The sequence below is a fragment of the Pituophis catenifer genome, unplaced genomic scaffold (assembly GCF_029215685.1).
Source record: "Pituophis catenifer annectens isolate HBS135680 unplaced genomic scaffold, rPitCat1.0.hap2 SCAF_3, whole genome shotgun sequence".
Lineage (NCBI taxonomy): Eukaryota > Metazoa > Chordata > Lepidosauria > Squamata > Colubridae > Pituophis > Pituophis catenifer.
Window position 1 is genome coordinate 102,971,761 of NW_027256883.1, and position 20,326 is coordinate 102,992,086.

General features: G+C 42.4%; 1 protein-coding gene across 1 annotated transcript; it reads left to right on the forward strand.

Moving 5' to 3' along the window:
• Positions 1-1,064: 1,064 nt before the first annotated feature.
• Positions 1,065-17,109, forward strand: LOC139313730 (uridine-cytidine kinase 2-like). Its single transcript, XM_070939171.1, is given in 3 exon segments — positions 1,065-1,166; positions 16,222-16,381; positions 17,009-17,109. Coding segments are annotated over 3 exon segments (363 nt in total).
• Positions 17,110-20,326: the final 3,217 nt, after the last annotated feature.

Sequence of the window (20,326 nt, forward strand, 5' to 3'; positions counted from 1 at the left end):
GGTAGCAAAAATCCCTCCCCCTCCCGCCCTCAGCTTGCTTACCTTAGCTGCTGGTCACAACACCTTGCTGTAATCCCTGCAATCCATTGCATCTGCAAGCAACTGAATCTCCCTGCCTGCAATCAAGCAGGCAGAGAGTTGTGGACTTCAACTCCCAGAATTCCTCAGCCAGCAAAGCAAAGCTGGCTGAGGAATTCTGAGAGTTGAAGTCTACAAGTCTTAAAGTTGCCAAGGTTGGAGACCCCTGTTCTATTGGGTAAGTTTTTTTCCCCTTTGGGAGCTTTAAAAAAATAGTTAATAGGGATTTTTTTTTAGTTGTTCTTTTTTTAGACCTAGTCATTTAAAGTTTAGGAAGTTTTAAATTTAGCTGCTTTTATATAAAAATAAAAATAAATAAAAATAAAATAATATTTGTGCAGCTTTCTGAGATTTAGTGTGTTTCTGTAGTGTTTCACTCTAACTACACAAACACACAAAATCTCACAAAGCTGTATGTGGAATTTTGTGTGTGTAAAGTGTGAAAGTTGTTTTTTGGGGCTTTTTGTGGCTGTGTGAGGTTCCTGCTTGTTGCAGGGGCCATTTTGGATCTAGCACAGCTGGTTTTACATTGTGGGTGAGCCTGTTGTGTTGTGTGTGTGTAAAGTGTGAAAGTTGTTTTTTTGGGCTTTTTGTGGTTGTGTGAGGTTCCTGCTTGTTGCAGGGGCCATTTTGGGTCTAGCACAGCTGCTTTTATATTGTGGGTGAGCCAGTTGTGTTGTGTTGTGTTGTGTTGTGTTTTGTAGGTTAAAAAAGGGCAAAGAAGTGACATTGACTTGGCCACACCCACCTGACCAACAAGCCATGCCCTCCCAGTCACCTTACCAACAAGCCCCACTCACTAATTAAGCCATGCCCACAGAACCGGTAGCAAAAATTTTTAGATTTCACCCCTGGAGAGAAGGGCAGTGCTTGACAGAATATCATGTTGAGCGGACGCACCATGCCGTGATTTGGCTGGAAGCAGGAGAGACTCACAGGTCAGTATCAACAAATCGAGGACTAGATACCTTGAAACACAAGAGACTATGGCGGGGGACAGCGAGCAGCGGCTCCAGCGTTATCATGAGTTCATTGGTGGAAAAAAGCCTTTCCTCATTGGAATTAGCGGGGGGACAGCCAGTGGCAAAGTAAGTAGTTCTAGTGCAAGGTGGACAATCAAAACACAGCAATATATTTCCAGAGCCTCTTAAGACTCGTTAAAGTTCCTTTCCCAGATTTTGAGAACAGCACTGCCATTATTGGCATTCCTGATATTAAGCACTAGATTTGGGATTAGATACTCCAGTGGGCGAATAGTATCTTTTTTACATGCTGTGTGTGCGCGCGGGCGGAGGCTTGTGCATGTGTGCAAGTGTTTCAACCGCATGAGCAAAATTTTTCTCAAATGAATCCCATACACGTGTTTTGGGAGGCACTTCCTGTCCTGAAAGAGCAGCCTGGGTTGGTGCACCATTGGGGGGAAGGGGGAAGAGGCCAAAACCGCGAGTACACCAATACATCTCGATTGAGCGCTTCGCATTAGCTCGAGAGATTCCCAAGGATTTTAGGTGCCGGGCAAGAAGGGGCACAAAATCCTTGTGATCCTGCGATTATCTCATGTGGTGACTCGATCCCAAAACGTACCTTACAGTTTTAGTAATTATTAGTTATTGGTAAAGAAGGCAGAATATACTTCAGGCCAGGGGTGAAATGCTCCCGGTTCGCACCCAATCACCCAAGTTCGGAGAACAGGTAGCAAAAATCCCTGTGCCCCCCCCATGCCCAGCTGAGCTGCATGATTATCAGAGGCTTTTTTTTTTTACTTTTAAAAGCATTTTTTCTACAATTTCTTCCGATGAAAAAATGCTTTTATAAGTAAAAAAAAAAAGCCTCTGATGATCGCGCGGCTCAGCTGGGATCATCAGAGGGTTTTCAAAGCATTTTTTTCTGCAACCTTTTGGCCAAGAGGTATTTTTTAAATACCTCTCTGCCGATCAGGCAACTCAGCTGGGATTGTCAGAGAGGTATTTTTAAAAAAATACCTCTCTACCATCAGGCAACTCAACTGGGATCATCAGAAAGGTTTTTTAAAAAATACCTCTTTGCCGATCAGGCAGCTCAGCTGGGATCGTCAGAGAGATATTTTTTAAAAAGCCTCTCTGATGATCCCAGCTGAGTTGCCTGATCGGCAGAGGCTTTTCAAAGCATTAGAAAAAATGCTTTGAAAAGTAAAAAAAAAAAAAGTTGGCCACGCCCACCCAGTCACCCACCACCACCAAGCCACGCCCACAGAACCAGTAGTAATAAATTTTACATTTCACCCCTGCTTCAGGCACAACTAGGACTACAAGATATGGGCTGCAAAAATAAGGAGGACCACCAGATTTTTGCAGCTCATTTCTGGTAGCCTTAGTCACAAACAATGGATGTTTTAGTTGGGTTGCCTGGAAAGCTTTTATGATATTAAGACGAGGAGACTTTTTCTAGTTCTGCGTAAGGCATGAAAGACTTTGGCTACCCACAATCTCATCCAAACACCTCACAGGGTTATTACTGTGGAGAAAATAGGAGAGGAAGGAGTATTGTGTATGTTCACTGCCTTCAGTTATTTATAAAAATAAGTGGGATATAAATAAATAGATAAGAAAGCTATACATTGGGTCTTTGCTGGCCTTTTTATACCATTAAGAAATTTAATTTATTTATTTTATTTTATTGAATTTCTATACCGCCCTTCTCCCGAAGGACTCAGGGCGGTGTACAGCCAGAAATAAAACCATAACAATATAAAAATTAAAAGCAATTAAAACAATTAAATAAATTGGCCAAAAACTCTAATAAAACAACCCATTAAAATAGTTAGGCCAGCCCTGCTTGTTGGAATAATAATGTTTTTAGGGCGCGATGAAAGGTACAAAGGTCGGGAATCCTACGAATCTCCGGGGGCAGCTCATTCCAGAGGGTAGGGGCCCCCACAGAGAATGCTGTCTCTCTGGGGGTCGTCAGCCGACATTGCCTAGCCAGCGGCACCCGGAGGAGCCTCTCTCTGTGGGAGTGTACTGGTCGATGGGAGGCTATCGGTGGCAGAAGGCGGTCTCAATACCCAGGTCCCAAGCCATGGAGTGCTTTAAAGGTAGCAACCAGCACCTTGAATCGCACCCAGAAGACCTCCGGGAGCCAGTGCAGCTCGCGCAGGAGCATGGGAGCATCGAGTAGCTCCCATAATTACCCGCACGGCCACATTCTGGACCAGTTGGAGCCTCCAGGTGCTCTTCAAGGGGAGCCCCATGTAGAGAGTGTTATAATAGTCCAGATGGGAGGTGATGAGGGCGTGAGTGAGTGACTGTGAGTGAGTGAGTGAGGGCGAGGGCGTGAGTGAGAGACTGTGAGTGAGTGAGTGAGGGTGTGAGTGACTGTGCGTAAGGAGTCCCGGTCCAGAAAGGGACGCAACTGGTAAATCAGGCGAACCTGATAAATGCCCCCCTGGCCACAGCCATCAGGTGGTCTTCTAAGGACAGCTGCGAGTCCAGGAGGACACCTAAGTTGCAAGCCCTCTCTGAGGGGGTCAAGGTCTCACCCCCAATAGTCAGTGATGGAGTCAACTGACTATGACGGGATGCCGGAAACCACAGCCACTCGGTCTTGGAAGGGTTGAGTCTGAGCTTGTTCTTCCCCATCCAGATCCGTATGGCTTCCAGGCACTGGGTCATCACTTCAAGGGCATCATTGGGGTGGCCTGGGGTGGAAATGTACAGCTGAGTATCATCAGCGTACTGATGGAAATCCACCCCGAAGCCACAGATTATCTCGCCCAGCGGCTTCACATAAATGTTGAACAGGAGGGGCGAGAGGACTGACCCCTGTGGCACACCACAAACTAGGTGCCTTGGAGTCGACCTCTGCCCCCCTGCCAACACCGACTGAGTACGGCCGGAGAGGAAGGAGGCGAACCACGGTAGAACAGTGCCCCCCACTCCTAACCCCTCCAGCCACCGCAGCATGATACCATGGTCGATGGTATCAAAAGCCGCCGAGAGATCTAACAGGACCAGGACAGAGGAACAACCCCTGTCCCGAGCCCTCCAGAGCTCATCAACCAATGCGACCAATGCCGTTTCCGTGCTATACCCAGGCCTGAAACCCGACTGGAACGGATCTAGATAGTTCGCTTCATCCAGGTGCTGAGGAAGCTGTCGTGCCACCACACTCTCAATAACCTTCGCCACAAAACGGAGGTTGGAGACAGGACGATAATTTGATAAAACAGCCGGGTCCAGGGAAGGCCTCTTGAGGAGGGGCCTCACCACCGCCTCTTTCAATGCAGCAGGAAAGAAACCCTCACTCAAAGAAGCGTTAATAATCCCCTGGAGCCAGCCTCGTGTAACCTCCTGGGAAGCCAGCACCAACCAGGAGGGACACAGGTCCAACAAACGTGGTCGCATTCAGCCTACCCAGGATCCTGTCCATGTCCTCAGGAATCACAAGGTCAAACTCCTCCCAGCTAACACTCTCAAGACCCGCCTCCATCACCCCATCTGAACCCATCCAGTCGGAGTCCAAGCCTTCCCGAATCTGAGTGATTTTGTCATGCATCCCTAAACAGGGCGGCTGGGCGGTTATCTGCAGACGCAATCAGACCGGAAAAATAATTAAATTTTGCTGCTTTGATCGCCACTAGGTAGGTCTTAATATGAGACCTCACCAGTGTTCGGTCAGATTCGGAACGGCTGGCCCTCCAACCGCTCTCCAGGCGTCTTTTCCAGCGCTTCAACTCTCTCAGCTCCTCAGAGAATCAAGGAGCCAATTGAGATCGGCGTTGAGTCAGAGGCCGCAAAGGCACGACATGGTCCAAAGCTCCAGCTGCCGCCCTATCCCAGGCGGCCCCTAGTTCTTCAGTCGAGTCATGAGCTAGAGCCTCAGGGAATGGCCCAAGCTCCGTCCGGAACCTCTCTGGGTCCATCAGTAGTGGTGGGATTCTGCCGGTTCTAGGGGGTTCGGCCGAACCCTTTGTTAAATTGCTGGCTCGCCCCTCCCCTTGCCCCGCCCCTCCGCACCACTATTTATTGCCAATAAATAGTGGTGGGCGAGGGATGGGCGAGCCAGCAATTTAACCAATGGTTTGGTGTTTTTTTGTAATTTTATTGGCTCGCAGAGCTTCAGCATAGGCTAATTAGCCCTTGCTTAGATTGGCTCCCGACTCTCAGCTGATTTGCTCTCAGCTGTTTTGCTCAGGGCTCTGCTGCTTGCTTGCAAAGAGTGCTGATTTTTTTCCCCTAGCTATGCTGAAAAAAGAACAGAAAGTAAAGCAGGCTGTTGGCTTTGCTGTTATTGCAACGTTGGGATATTAGGCAGGCAGATTTCTTTTCTTTTTCCTCACCAAAAAAGGTAGGTGCAAACAATGGGAAATTTAGGGAAAAAGAGGAGAGTTCAAGATTTTAAAACACAAAAGAAAAAAAGCTCTATTTAACTAGGGAATTGTAATAATTGAGATACTATTAATTGTATATTGTGTTGAAAGCAGAAATGGTTAAGTTGTGGTTTGGAGGAATATATGGGGGAAATTATTTGGTTTATTATTATTGGTAAATATAATTAATTGATTTGTAAGAAATTGGATTGCATGGAAATAATTGGAATATTCACGTTCATATTGATTAATATACAAAAAAGGTAGTTATATAACTAATTGATTTATATTAAAATGTTGAATTTATATTAAACAACTTTAATATTACATAATTAACCAATGTGAGGATGGATATAAAAATAGATGACAATGGGAAGGGGTATAATATAGAATAGAAGGGAAAAATTGAATTTGATTAAGATTAGAGATGAAGATGAAGGGTAATATTGGTTTTTTACAAAAATAGATGAGGAATAAATATGGCAAAAAGGAAATATAGAAATTGTAAATTTAATTGAAATGACTAAACACTGTTTAAATTTGTGAACCGGCCAAATACTCTGTTCAAAGAAAATACATTGTATGTTTGTATGTGTGTTTCTAATTATTGTTATTTATTCCTATTTGTTCTCTTTTATTCTTTAAAGTTTAACAATTCATTCTTTATCTTAATATCTTTATATTTGTTTGGGGTTGGCTTTCTTCCCTTTCATCTTTTTTATTGTACAGCAATCTTTCTCTTCAAACCTACCACCTCTCTCTTTTCTTTCCTTCTTACTTTCTCTTCCTCCCCTTCTTCTTCTCCTCCCTACTTCCTCTTCCTTTCTCCTTCTCCTCCTCTCTTCTTGGTCATTATTTATGCCCATTGTAGCATTCTTAACAACCATGTCACTCATTTCACAACTGCTTCTTTTCACCATGGTGATAAAATAGGGCAAAAAACGTAAAATGTGAGGATAGTCGTAAATTCGAGATCTGGTCAAAAGTGCGAGGACCAGTCAAAAATAACTTTTTCAGCCCTCTGAGTAGTCCATATGCACAAAAGGACTACCCAGAGGGCTGAAAAAAGTGATTTCTGACAGGTCCTCGCACTTTTGACCGGTCTTCGCACTTATGACTGGTCATCATTTATGCCCATTGTAGCATTCTTAACAACCGTGTCACTCATTTCACAACTGCTTCTCAACCCCAAACAAATATAAAGATATTAAGATGAAGAATGAATTGTTAAATTTTAAAGAATAAAAGAGAACAAATATGAATAAATACTGTATTTTCCGGCATATAAGACAACTGGGCGTATAAGAAGACCCCCGACTTTTCCTGTTAAAATATAGGGTTTGGGCTATACTCGCCGTATAATACTACCCCTCTTCCAACGCACACTAAATAAAAATTAAAAAACATCAACTGGCTCACCCACAAGGTAAAAGCAGCTGTGTTAGACCCAAAATGGCCCCTGCAACAAGCAGGAACCTCACACAGCCACAAAAAGCCCAAAAAAACAACTTTCACACTTTACACACACACAACACAACACAACACAACAGGCTCACCCACAATGTAAAAGCAGGTGTGCTAGACCCAAAATGGCCCCTGCAACAAACAGGAACCTCACACAGCCACAAAAAGCCCCAAAAAACAACTTTCACACTTTACATACACAAAATTCCACATACAGCTTTGTGAGATTTTGTGTGTTTGTGTAGCTAGAGTGAAACACTACAGAAACACACTGAATCTCAGAAAGCTGCACAAATATTATTTTATTTTTATTTTTATATGAAAACTAAATTTAAAACTTCCTAAACTTTAAATGGCTAGGTCTAAAAAAGAACAACTAAAAAAAAACCCAATTAACTATTTTTTTTAAAGCTTCCAAAGGGGAAAAAACTTACCCAATTGAATAGGGGTCTCCAACCTTGGCAACTTTAAAACTTGTAGACTTCAACTCCCAGAATTCCTCAGCCAGCTTTGCTTTGCTGGCTGAGGAATTCTGGGAGTTGAAGTCCACAACTCCCTGCCTGCTTGATTGCTGATGGAATGGATTCAGGCAAGCGAAGCAAGGCAAGCGTTGCGATTAGCAGCTAAGGTAAGCAAGCTGGAGGGGGTAAACTTTTTTTCTTTTATAGGGCTCTGGCGATCCCAGCTGAGTTGCCTGATTAGCAGGCAACTCAGCTGAGATCGTCAGAGCTTGGATCGATGGCTCTGGCGATCCCAGCTGCATTGCCTGATTGGCAGGCAACTCAGCTGGGATCGTCAGAGCTTGCAGAGCCACGTAAAAGGAAAAAAGTTTTTTCCTTTTACATGACTCTGGCATCCCAGCTGAGTTGCCTGATTAGCAGGCAAAGCTGGGATGGTCAGAGCTTGGATCGCCAGAGCCATTTAAGGCTCGTTAGAGCCTTTCGGCTGGTCTGCCTGGTTACAGGAGAACGACACCCGGCGTATAAGACGACCCCTGACTTTTGAGAAGATTTTCATATGTTAAAAAGTCGTCTTATACGCCGGAAAATACGGTAACAATAATTAGAAACACACATACAAACATACAATGTATTTTCTTTTATAGGAAGTTAGCACCCACCCTACCCTTATAGGTAGTCCTTGACCAATGAATGCAATGGAGCCTGCTCATTACAGTCAAAAGGTAAACACAATCTGCAGGGACCCCAGGGGACAGGAGGTGAAGCACGAGATCCATCAAGGTGTGAATGAAGTCTTGGTACACTCTAAGCAGTTTCTATGCTGGGTCTCTCAGTGCCTCTCCTGGGCCCTTAAGGAATCCTGTTGTCTACTTAACAACTTGTGCCTTCATCCCTGCTCTTCCTGATTCAGTCATTAAATTAATGTGTGTGTCATTAAGCAGAGTATGGGGTGCCTTAGGGACCACTTCCAGGGTTGTGCCACATGGCCGAGGAATGGAATGGTTTGATCTGCTTCTTTAATGTGAGTTCCAGACCGCTGTGGAACTTTTCACAAGCCCAGAAACAGAACAGGCTGCCCCCTTCCCTAAGCTGAACTCTGGAAACCTTGAAAAATAAGTGCATGATGGGGTGAGGAGGAAGGTGTGATATCCTCTGTGTGTGTGTGTGTGTGTGTGTGTGTGTGTGTGTGTGTGTGTGTGTGTAGGGAAGCAGGCTTGGGCCTAAGAGGACCTAAGAGGCCAAAGAGGACCCAGGGAGGGAAGAGGGTATAATTGGAGGCGCCATTGCAACATACCACTGGTTGGTTGTAAGGGTGAATGACCGTGGGAGTACTGCAGAAGTCATAACTTTGGAACTAGGTTGTAAGTAGGTTTTGAGAGTCCATTGAAATTTCAAATGCTCACTTAGTGATTGATATTAAATTGAGGATTACCTTTACAGTGATAGCAGAGGAATACTGTAGCATGTGTGTGCACACATTTCCTAGAGCCATGATGGTGAACCTATGGCACGCTTGCCACAGGTGGCACGCGTAGCCATATCAGTGGGCATGCTAGCTCAGCTCCAGTACACATGTGCACACTGGCCAGCTGATTTTTGGGCCTTCTGGGTCCACTAGAAGTAGGGAAACGGGCTGTTTCCTGCCTCCGGAGGGCCTGGGGGGGTGGGGAAGGCCCGTTTTTCTTTCTCACCTGGCTCCAGATCCTCTGTATGCATCTGGGGAGGGTGAAAACAGCCTTCCCTTCCCCCTCGGAGGCCCTCTGGGGGCCCGAAACAGCCTGTTTCCCAACTTCCGGTTGGACAGGAAGTGACATTTTTTGCTGTTCTCAGCCTCCAGAGACTCTTAGAGAGACTCCTAGAGTGGCTCTGGAGTCTGGGAACAGCAAAATACGTCACTTCTTGTCCAACCAGAAGTTGGGAAATGAGCTGTTTCGGGTCTCCGGAGGGCCTCCGAGGGGATGGGGAAAGCTGTTTTCGCCCTCCCCAGATGCATACAGAGGATCTGGAGCCAGGTGAGAAAGAAAAACAGGCCTACCTGGCCATTGCGTGCCAGGAGTGGGGGGGAGGGGTGGTTGCGCATGCATGCGCGGGGCAAAGCACATAGAATTATGGGTGGGCACGCGCGTGCGCGAACCTCCCCCGTCCCCCCCTTCTGGCACGCGATGGCAAAAAGATTAGCCATGACTGTCCTAGAGTGTGATATAGGAATACGTTTCCTAGAATTATTGCACAGAAAAACATATGTAGTTAGATTAATGTATCATGAACATGCAACTGCGTTCAATACAGCACAGAATTGTAAACTTGCAGCCATTATATTTTTATGGAAACAAACTGTCTTCTAGATCTTGAAATCCAGCTACGTGGCCCAATTCCAAATAGATCACAGCCCAGTAGGGGGCCGTGGCCCAGGGGTTGGGGACTCCTGCCCTACAGTGGTATTGAACATCTCTGGAGGAATCTCAAAATGACTGTCCACTAACGGTCGCCATCCAACTTGACTGATCGTGAGAGGATTTGCAAGGAAGAATGGCAGAAAATTTGCCAATCCAAGTGTGCAGAGCTTGTCTTATTGTACCCCAAAAAACTTGAGGCTGTAATTGCTGCCAAAGATGCTTCAACAAAGTACTGAGTGAAGGGTCTGAATACTTATGCCAATGTGATATTTTACTTGGTTTTTTGTATGCTTTTCTCCTTTCTTGCAAATGTTCCAATACCAAACGTGGACACAAGGGAGTGAGATTTTATGGCTTTTTCTTTGTGGCAGCATTTCCTACCTGCCTCAGTGTTATTGTCAATATTGAGAAGCATGTTGATAAGGGAGCTAAGATAAGGCTCCTGCGCTCTGTTTTCGGCTGCAACGGCTTTCTGCAACCCTCTGTCAGTGTAAATGGAGGTTGGGAGGGCTGCACGCGGCCCTTGCACACTCTGTTTTCACTGTCAGAGGCACTGCGGGCCAGTTCTTCGCTGTTTCCAGGGTGGCTCCATGGGCCAAATCTAAGCACCTTGCATGCCAGATCTGGCCCCCAGGCTTTGAGTTTGACACCCCTGCTTTAGAAGATAGATTCAAGATTCAGAAGGATCTGGACATGGGAAATCAGAAACGTTGCAATGAGACCAGCTGGAAAAATATCAGGCTCTGACGAGCTCTGCAAAAATCTAGCCGGACAAACCGTTGTCGGGGGGGGTCTTCGGACAGGAACCATCCTGTAGGAACAGTGAAGAAGGAGAGGTGTCTCAGATGACCAAGAAGAACAGGCAAGTTCCTCGAAAGGTCAGAGGCAGCTCTTTGGACCGGCTGTAGGGGTGGTGGCCATTGTAAAATGACCGTTCTGAAGCTGGGGCAACCAGACAAAGTTTTTGTGCAGGAGCAGCATTTGAACAGAGTCCTGTTGCTGGGTGAATGATTGGCCAACTCACAGGTAAATAAAATTTTTAATTGGAACATTAAAAGGTGTCCCGGAGCTGAAAAGAGCGGCTAATTGGCACTTTGGAAATTCTATGGAGGGAGAAGAACAAAAAGGAGGCTAGAATACTAAAGCCCAAGAAAGTTTTCATATCTATAATTGGATTTGGAGAAACTAAAAATAATAAAAGAAAGGAATCAGAGGAAAAGTATTTTTTATGTGGATTTATAATATTTTTGACAGCTTTGACAGTTGGTTTGAGAATATTGTGGATTTAAGAGAGACATCTGCTGGCGGAAAGAGAATACTGCAATATTTGTTGGAAGATAGAAGAGAAAGTACAGCTGTGACCTTGACTGCTAAAAGATAATTTGGAAACTGGGGGAACTTTTAAGGAATACTTGTCTTTCTACATTGCTTGGTTTTGATTCTCAACGGCTGTGGAAGATAACGAATCTTTAACTTGGAGTGGACTGAATAAATACTCGAATTGGACATTATTTGAAAACAAAGGGGGCTATGGATTTTAAATTTTAATTAAATGTCATATAATTCAAAAGTGTTAACTATTTCTTGAATTGGAAATATGGAGTCTTGGATGTGTGAGGAATTAATTGAGATGTTTAAAAATATGCGTGAATCACCAAAGGGTAATAAAAAGTCAGAAATTTTGCTGGAACACACAGAACAAGAAATAGGGGAGAAACGAGAACATGAATGAGGAGCAAGAAAATAACATTGAAGGAAAAGGAATTGAATGCAAAAAGCAGTTAGATGATTTCACTGGGATTTTTCTTCCATCCTTCTGAGGTTGGTAAATAAGGACCCAGATTGTTGGAGGCAATATGCTGACATTATAAACCTCCCAGAGAGTGCTGTAAAGATTATGTGGCGGTATATAAGTCTAAAAGGCTATTGCTATTTATGTGCCAGATTCTGAATTGTCTATGTGGGTTGTTTGGCTGAATTGGTGCATTAGATCAGGGATTGCCAACCTTTCGGACCTCAGCAACCGCTAAATTCATAATTTTAAATCCCGTGGACCATTAATATGAATTTTTTAAAAAGGTAAATAGTATTTAGTGCAATATAAAAATGCAAATAATTTTTCTGCGGATCACCATAATTTTCTCACAGACCACCAGTGGTCCACGGACCACCAGTTGGTGACCGCTGCATTAGATTGTTCTTGCGTAATGCATTCCTTTTTGGTTATTTATGTCTAACAAATTCAGAGAGACCCTAGGAAAGATTCTATGGACAAAAATTCTAAAGGGAAAAACAACTCAAGAAGCATGGGAAACTTTGAAAAATGCAATCATAAAAGCCCAATCCAGCACAATACCATTGAAAAAGAAAAAATTCAAGAAGAAGCCATCATGGCTGCACAAAGATCTCTCGGACAACCTGAAAGACAAGAAGGACAAGCACAGAAAATGGAATCAGGGACATATAATCAAGGCTGATTATCAGCAGATAACAAGAACATGCAAAAACGAAGTCAGGAAAGCAAAGGCTCAGAATGAATTAAGGCTTGCTACAAAGACTATAAAAAAAAATTCTTTCAACATATTAATAACAGGAAAAAAGTTAAGGAAACAGTAGGCCCACTAAAGTGAGAAGATGGCAAGGAAGTAACAGGCAGTAGGCAGAAAGACTGGAAAAAGTTCAGAGAAGAGCAACTAAGACGATCAAAGGCCTGGAGACTAAACCATATGAAGAACAGCTGCAGGTTTTGAGTCTGGCTAGTCTAAAGAAAAGAAGAATTAGGGGTGACATGATAGTAGTATTTCAGTATTTGAGGGGCTGCCACAAAGAAGAGGGGGTCAAATTATTCTCCAAAGCACCAGAAGGCAGGACAAAAAATAATGGTTGGAAACTAAACAAAGAGAGAAGCAACTTGGAATTAAGGAGAAACTTCCTAACAGTTAAGACAATTAAACAGCTTGCCTTCAGAAATCATGGGTGCTCCATCACTGGAGGTTTTTAAGAAGAGACTGGACAGTCACTTGTCTGAGATGTTATAGGTTCTCCTGCTTGAGCAGGGGACTAGACTAGAAGACCTCCAAGGTCTAGCCTAGTTCTGTTCTGTTCTGTTCCTTCTGTTCCATTCCATTCCATTCCATTCCATTCCTTTCCATTTTATTATTATTTTGGACTTATTCTATTCTATTCTATTCTATTCTATTCTATTCTATTCTATTCTATTCTATTCTATTCTATTCCATCCCATCCCATTCCATTCCATTCCATTCCATTCTATTCTTTGCTGGATATGTGATAATGGAGGACGTGGCCCAAGCTCTTTGCTTCCTTGGGTTTTTGGGTTTTTAAAATAACTTTTAATAGATCAGGTTTATTTATGTAGAGTACTGAAATAGCATTGAAGAAAATGCATAGCAGCCATTACAAAAATGTCAACTTATTAGCCCATAAAGACAAGAAGAGATGAGGGGAAAAAATCAAGACAGACTTGATCCCACCACTGGCTGGCTTGGGCGCACTCTATGTCTGCCTGCCCTGATCGTCGAGCAGTTCGCCGAGGAAGTCCTACCACCCCGTCAATGCCTGCCACCACACCCTACCACAAGTGTGCCCTTCCTGGCCGGCATGGACTGTGAGCCCAGAGAGATGGAGAGAGAGAGGTATGGCTTGGCTTCCAGTGCCAGAGAGGGTGGGCAAGGGAAGTGGCTGGGTTGCCGCAGCCTTTCATTGGGGCATGCATGGTGAGATGGGGGCTCCTCTTGCCATTCCTCTTCCCCTCCATCGCTGGGCATGGCATGGCTTCATGCCCCTCACTGCAGCCATCAATGCAATTAGGGGGTGGCAAACTGTGTTTTATTATCACGGGAAGGCGTGCTAGAGCCTGCCTGTTTGTCTTTCTAAAGATAACATTGCTAGAATTTTTTTTCTCAGGAGGAAAAGAATAACCAATGTCCTAAAATTCTCAGCTTGCTATTGTTAGTTTAGGGTGGGGGAGGAAGGGTACCCAACTCCCGGAGCGACTGGCTTCTTCCGGCAGCTTTTTCTCTGCTTCGGCATCAGCCATCAAAAACGAGGCTTTTGTGGGCAGAAGAGCTGTGCTGCAATGGAGAAATAGGCAACAGAGCAACCAGCTTGAGGGAAGGAGGCTGCTTTCTCCTCTTTCCCTGCTCCTCGTATTTCCCTTGTAATGAGTTAGTGTGGCATATACTGTATAACAGTATCTTGTGTATGAATATATGAACATGGTTTCAGCTACAGTGCTCTGTATTGTTATAAAGGACACATTACTGACAGTTCTTTCTTGCAGAAAAATACTACAGTACCTCCTGATGGTACATACTGGTACAAAGATGTCAAAGCAGAAAGGACAAGCATATAAAATTTATTTTAAATTGGAAGTAGTGAAATATTCTGAGGAACATGGAAACAGAGCAGCGGAGAAACATTTTGGACCACCTCCAACTGAAAAAATGATAAGAGAGTAGAGGAAACAGTTGCAAAAAGAAAAAGATAAAAGTAAGCACAACTTTTGTGGGCTTGCTGCAAAGTGGCCACAGTTAGAGGTGGACATGAAAGAGTGGATCACACGTCACTGGAATAATGCCTTCGCAGTTTCTACAAAAATGGTAATATATGAAGCCAAACTCATTGCTATAGAGAAAGGCATATAGGATTTTACTGGATCACAATTGTGGTGCTTTCAGATTAAAGAAGTGAAGACTCATCTAATTTAATTCCTGGGAGTCTTACCAGCCAGTTGCAACCTCTTGACATTTCCATCAACAAACCGCATATGCAAGAAGAGTGGAACAAATGGATGGCTGCTGGTAATCATGATCTGACACCTACTGGACAAATAAAGAGGCCCACTATCACTCAAGTTTGTGAATGGGTTAAAACATCATGGCACTCAGTGAAGGACGAAATCATTCAAAAAATGTGGCATTAGCAATGCCTTAGATGGAACTGAAGATGATATCATATATGAAGATAGTTAAGAAAGTGATATCAGTGATTGTGAACAACTGAGCTTCCTAAATTCTGACACTAGCGATGATGACTTCTTGGGGTTTCCAGAAAATTAGAAGAGTGCTTGAACCTTAAAGTCTCTCCTCATTTGTTAATGACAGTGATGATGGTTCTTAATACCGCTGTTGACCTTACATGGTTGAAATATTATTCTGCTATATTTCATTAAATATATTACTACACCATTTGATTCAGAATATTTCTTGTTTTCCTTCACTAAACCTAGGTGCATCTTATAGTCATGTACATCTTACAGTCCGAAATATACAGTATATGAGAATTTCATCATGAGATAGTTGAGGATATTTATATGAGAATTTCATCAAGAGATAATTTCCATAATAATAATAATAATAATAATAATAATAATAATAATAATAATAATAATAATAATAATAATAATAATAATTTTATTTCTATACCGCCCTTCTCCCGAAGGACTCAGGGCAGCGTACAGCCTATTTAAAAACACAGACAAAACAACAATATAAAATTTAAAATAATTAAATAAATTGGCTCAGATTTAAAACCCCAAAAAATTTAAATACCCCAATTTAAAACTATTGTGTTGATAATCCAGCCTGGCGGAACAACAGGGTCTTCAATGCGCAGCGAAACACCCGGAGGTCGGAGATCTTACGAATTTCTGGGGGCAGTTCGTTCCACAGGGCTGGGGCTCCCACAGAGAAGGCCCTCCCCCTGGGTGTCACCAGCCGACATAACTTGGCTGATGGCACCCTGAGGAGACCCTCTCTGTGGGAACGGACTGGTCGGTGGGAGGCTATTGGTGGCAGAAGACAGTCTCAGAGGTACCCGGGTCCTATGCCATGGAGCGCTTTAAAGGTAACCAACACCTTGAATCGCACCCGGAAGACCACTGGGAGCCAGTGCAGCTCACGCAGGAGGGGTGTCACATGGGCACAACGGGTTGCGCCCATAACCACCCGCGCGGCGATGGTTCTAATGTGAAAATATTACTATTTATATCTTGAAGGACACAATATCACAATTAAAAAAATAATAAAAAGTGTATCATCAATAAATATAATAAAAGATACTCTGAGTTCTGAATTCTCAAGGTTTTGCACAAAGAATTGGAAATTTGTTAATAAATTCAGCATTGTCTTCGTTAAGCTTTCTACAGAACCTTAACTTCTGATCTGTTTGTAACATTTGGAGTTGTGGATTTTTCATCTACAAGTGGTACTGTATTATCTTTTGTTTAGACATCTTCCCAAACTGACAACTACAGGCTCTCTGAATTTGTGTGCTCCTCTGGTTTATGATTTTAATTTTGTGACTTTACAATTTCCCACAGGAGCTTCTTGAAGCCAACAGAGAAACTGATGTTGGAGAGCTAGAGAGTTACCAACTGCCTTACAGATTTTCTTTCTTTCATATTACCATGCCAAAGTCTTTGTTCATCCTTTCTTCCTTATATTTTTTGCAGTCCTCTGTTTGTGCCAAAATTATTCAACTGCTCGGACAGAATGAAGTAGACCTTCATCAGAAATGAGTTGTGATTCTAAGCCAGGACAGTTTCTACCGTGTACTCACCACAGAGCAGAAAGCAAAAGCCCTCATAGGCCATTTCAACTTTGACCATCCAGGTAACTTGTCACAGATTGATAAGGGAATGGATAACCATAGACACTATCTTGTCTTTTATTTGCTCAAGAAGACTTGGAAGACTGAAATGTTGCAATGCTATAATCTCCTTTCTAAATATACAAATCTGTTGAGAAGTGACCCAACCATGAAAAGCAGCTACTTGGGCTAGAAGACTATGGCTATCAAATATGAAAAATTAACTAGAAAGAAAAATAAACAAAATTATGAATAATCAGATCAAAAACTCACAGGACAAAACAGCCACATTTCCAACCTTCAATTGTTCCAAAGCAATAAATAGAGACATGGGAGGTTTGGGACTGTGTCTACTGTCATAAAGTCATAAGCATTTCTATTTAATACCAGTTTCAATGACTCATCCCCTGGGGAAAGCCATTAATATTTTCTTTCCCTCTGCAAAAAAGGGGGATAAGTAGTAGGCACTTGTTTTCATGGCAGCTAAAGACTTGAGAAGACTACATAAATTTAAGGAGGCTCAATATAAAATTGATAATTTACCTGGATGCCAACTGTCCATCAGAAGGTCTATCACACATTAAAAGCCCATCAGATTATATTGATATGTTAATTACAACTTTACACATTATCTGTGCTTCTCTTTATAGATGCCTTTGACAATGAATTGATTGTCCAAACACTTAAAAAGATCATGAATGAGAAGGCAGTTCAAATACCTGTTTATGACTTCAGTTCTCATTCTCGGTAAGTTTGCTTTTTGCACATCCCATTCCACAGCTCAGTGCTTGCAATATAAAACATCGTACTTGAGATACTCTCGCCATTAGCAGAGAATGCCACTGAGCATCTAGTGGAGATTTTGCATCTTGTTTAAGCCTTTCCTTCCTTCTGGCTTTTGGCTCAACTGGTGATAATCCAGCTGTTCCTCCTGTGCTATTTAGCATGAACCCAGGGTGAAATCTAAATTTTTTTGCTACCGGTTCTGTGGGCGTGGCTTAATTAGTGGGCAGGGCTTGGTGGTAAGGTGACTAGGAGGGCGTGGCTTGTTGGTCAGGTGGGCATGGCCAAGTCAATGTCACTTCTTTGCCCTTTTTTAACCTACAGAACACAACACAACACAACACAACTGGCTCACCCACAATATAAAAGCAGCTGTGCTAGACCCAAAATGGCCCCTGCAACAAGCAGAAACCTCACACAGCCACAAAAAGCCCAAAAAACCAACTTTCACACTTTATACACACAAAATTCCACATACATCTTTGTGAGATTTTGTGTGATTGTGTAGTTAGAGTGAAACACTACAGAAACACACTAAATCTCAAAAAACTGCACAAATATTATTTTATTTTAATTTATTTTTATTTTTATATAAAAGCAGCTAAATTTAAAACTTCCTAAACTTTAAATGGCTAGGTCTAAAAAAAGAACAATTAAAAAAATCCCAATTAACTATTTTTTTAAAGCTCCCAAAGGAGAAAAAAACTTACCCAATTGAACAGGTGTCTCCAACCTTGGCAACTTTAAAACTTGTAGACTTCAATTCCCAGAATTCCTCAGCCAGCTTTGCTTTGCTGGCTGAGGAATTCTGGGAGTTGAAGTCCACAACTCCCTGCCTGCTTGATTTCAGGCAGGGAGATTCAGTTGCTTGCTGATGCAATGGATGCAGGGATTACAGCAAGGCATTGCGACCAGCAGCTAAAGTAAGCAAGCTGAGGGCGGGAGGGGGAGGGATTTTTGCTACCAATTAGCAGGCAGAGCCATTTAAAAGGAAAAAAGTTTTTTTCTTTTACATGGCTCTGGCGATCTGGCCTGATTAGCAGGCAACTCAGCTGGGATCGTCAGAGCTTGGCTGGTCAGAGCCATTTAAAAGAAAAAAAAGGCTCTGATGATCGCGCGGCTCAGCTGGGCATGGGGGGGGGGTGGCAGGGATTTTTGCTACCGGTTCTCCGAACTGCCCGCCGCCATCACTACCTACTCGCCCGAGCCGGTCCGAACCGGGAGCATTTCACCCCTGCCCAGGGATCATTTGGAGACTTAATTGAATTGGTTTCAGTACCCTTGTGAATTTAAATGTTTCTCTCACTTTTCTGTAACCATAGGAAAGCTTTCAAGATTTCAGAGTCAGCTGTGTTGCTCAGAGGTCGGTTTCAGCAGGTTCTGACCACTTCTGGAGAACCAATAGTGGAAATTTTGAGTAGTTCAGAGAAGCGGTAGTAAAAATTCTGACTGGCCCCGCCCCCATCTATTCTCTGCCTCCCAAGTCCCAGGTGATTGGGAGGAAATGGGGATTTTGCAGTAACCTTCCCCTGGATGGGGTGGGAATGGAGATTTTACAGTATCCTTCCCCTGCCATGCCCACCAAGCCATGCCATGCCCACCAAGCCACAGCCACAGAACCGGTAGTAAAAATTTTTGAAACCTTCCACTGGTCTGGCTGCTGAAAAACTTGATAACATTGAATAAAATGAAGTGGAACAGGTTATGCTAGTTTATTTTAGCAATTTCCAGAATGATATTTTTTTTTTTCCTGAAAAGGAGACTTCTACTTTCCTACTTTAATATCAGGGAGCTTTTGAATTTCTTTTTTAAAATATTTTTTAAAATATTTTTTTCTTTAACATTCATAAGTGTTTAGCGGACAGTATATTATCTGGGTCAATATACACTGCTCAAAAAAATAAAGGGAACACAAGCAGAAGACATCCGAGATCTGAATGAATGAAATAGCCTTATTAAATACTTTATTTGTTACATACAGTAGTTTTGTGTTTCCTTTAGTTGTTTGAGCAGTGTATAAACAGAGTATATTTTGCATACAGTTCTGATAGTAAAATTATCATTTAAATATACATAATCATACTTTTTCAACTTCTAACATTTATGTATACATAGTAATAATAATATGTTCTATTATATTTCAGTATACATATTATTTTCCCAATTTCTACTTTCTACTTTTTTTTCTAACGCTTATTAAAATAACCACCATGTTAAAAATTATTCTATGTGTATCTATCATCTCTTGCCCTTTTTATAATTTCAATTCTTTTTTTTTATTGCAAAAGTTTTACAATTACATTTTCACCCCTTTTTCCCCCCCCACCTCCCCCCCAAACTTCCCAACCTCCCTAACCCTCCCTAACCCTCCCCTCCCCCCAGACTTCCCTATAATATACTCATACTCATAAAGAACCCTAATATAACACTTATATATAAACTTGAACCCCTCCCTCCCCTGTATAATTTTTTCTCTTTATCTCATTACATTAAAAAATTTCTAGTACATTATTTTCAAATAAATGCTATTTGATACTTTCTAGTTTGATATTTGTTCTGAACATATTCTATCCACCTTTTCCATTCCCACTCATAAGTCTCTTGTGAACAGTCTTTTAAATATGCTGAAATCTTCGCCATCTCTGCAAAACTGGCCATCTTCAAAGTCCATTCCTCAATTGTGGGCAAAGCTTCATTCTTCCAATATTTACCTATCAACAATCTTGCTGCTGTTATCATATACAATATCAATTTTGTTTCACCCGATGTAAAACCCTTAACTATACCCAATAAAAACAGTTGTGGAGAAAATTGAATTTTTTTCTTCAAAACATTCTGCATGACCCACCAAATTTTTATCCAAAAAGCCTTAACTTTCCTACAGGTCCACCAAACATGATAATACGTAGCATCCAAACATTCACATCTCCAGCATTTTGGCTGAACATTAGGGTACATACATGACAACTTTTTGGGATCTAAATGCCATCTATAAAACATTTTGTAGAAATTTTCCCTCAGGTTCTGCGACTGTGTAAATTTAACATTCTGAACCCAAATTTTTTCCCATGTTTCCAGCATCACTGGTTCTTCAAAATTCTGTGCCCACTTAATCATACAGTCTTTAACTAATTCAGTTTCTGAATCTCTTTCTAGCAAAACATTATAAAGCCTTTTGATATGCA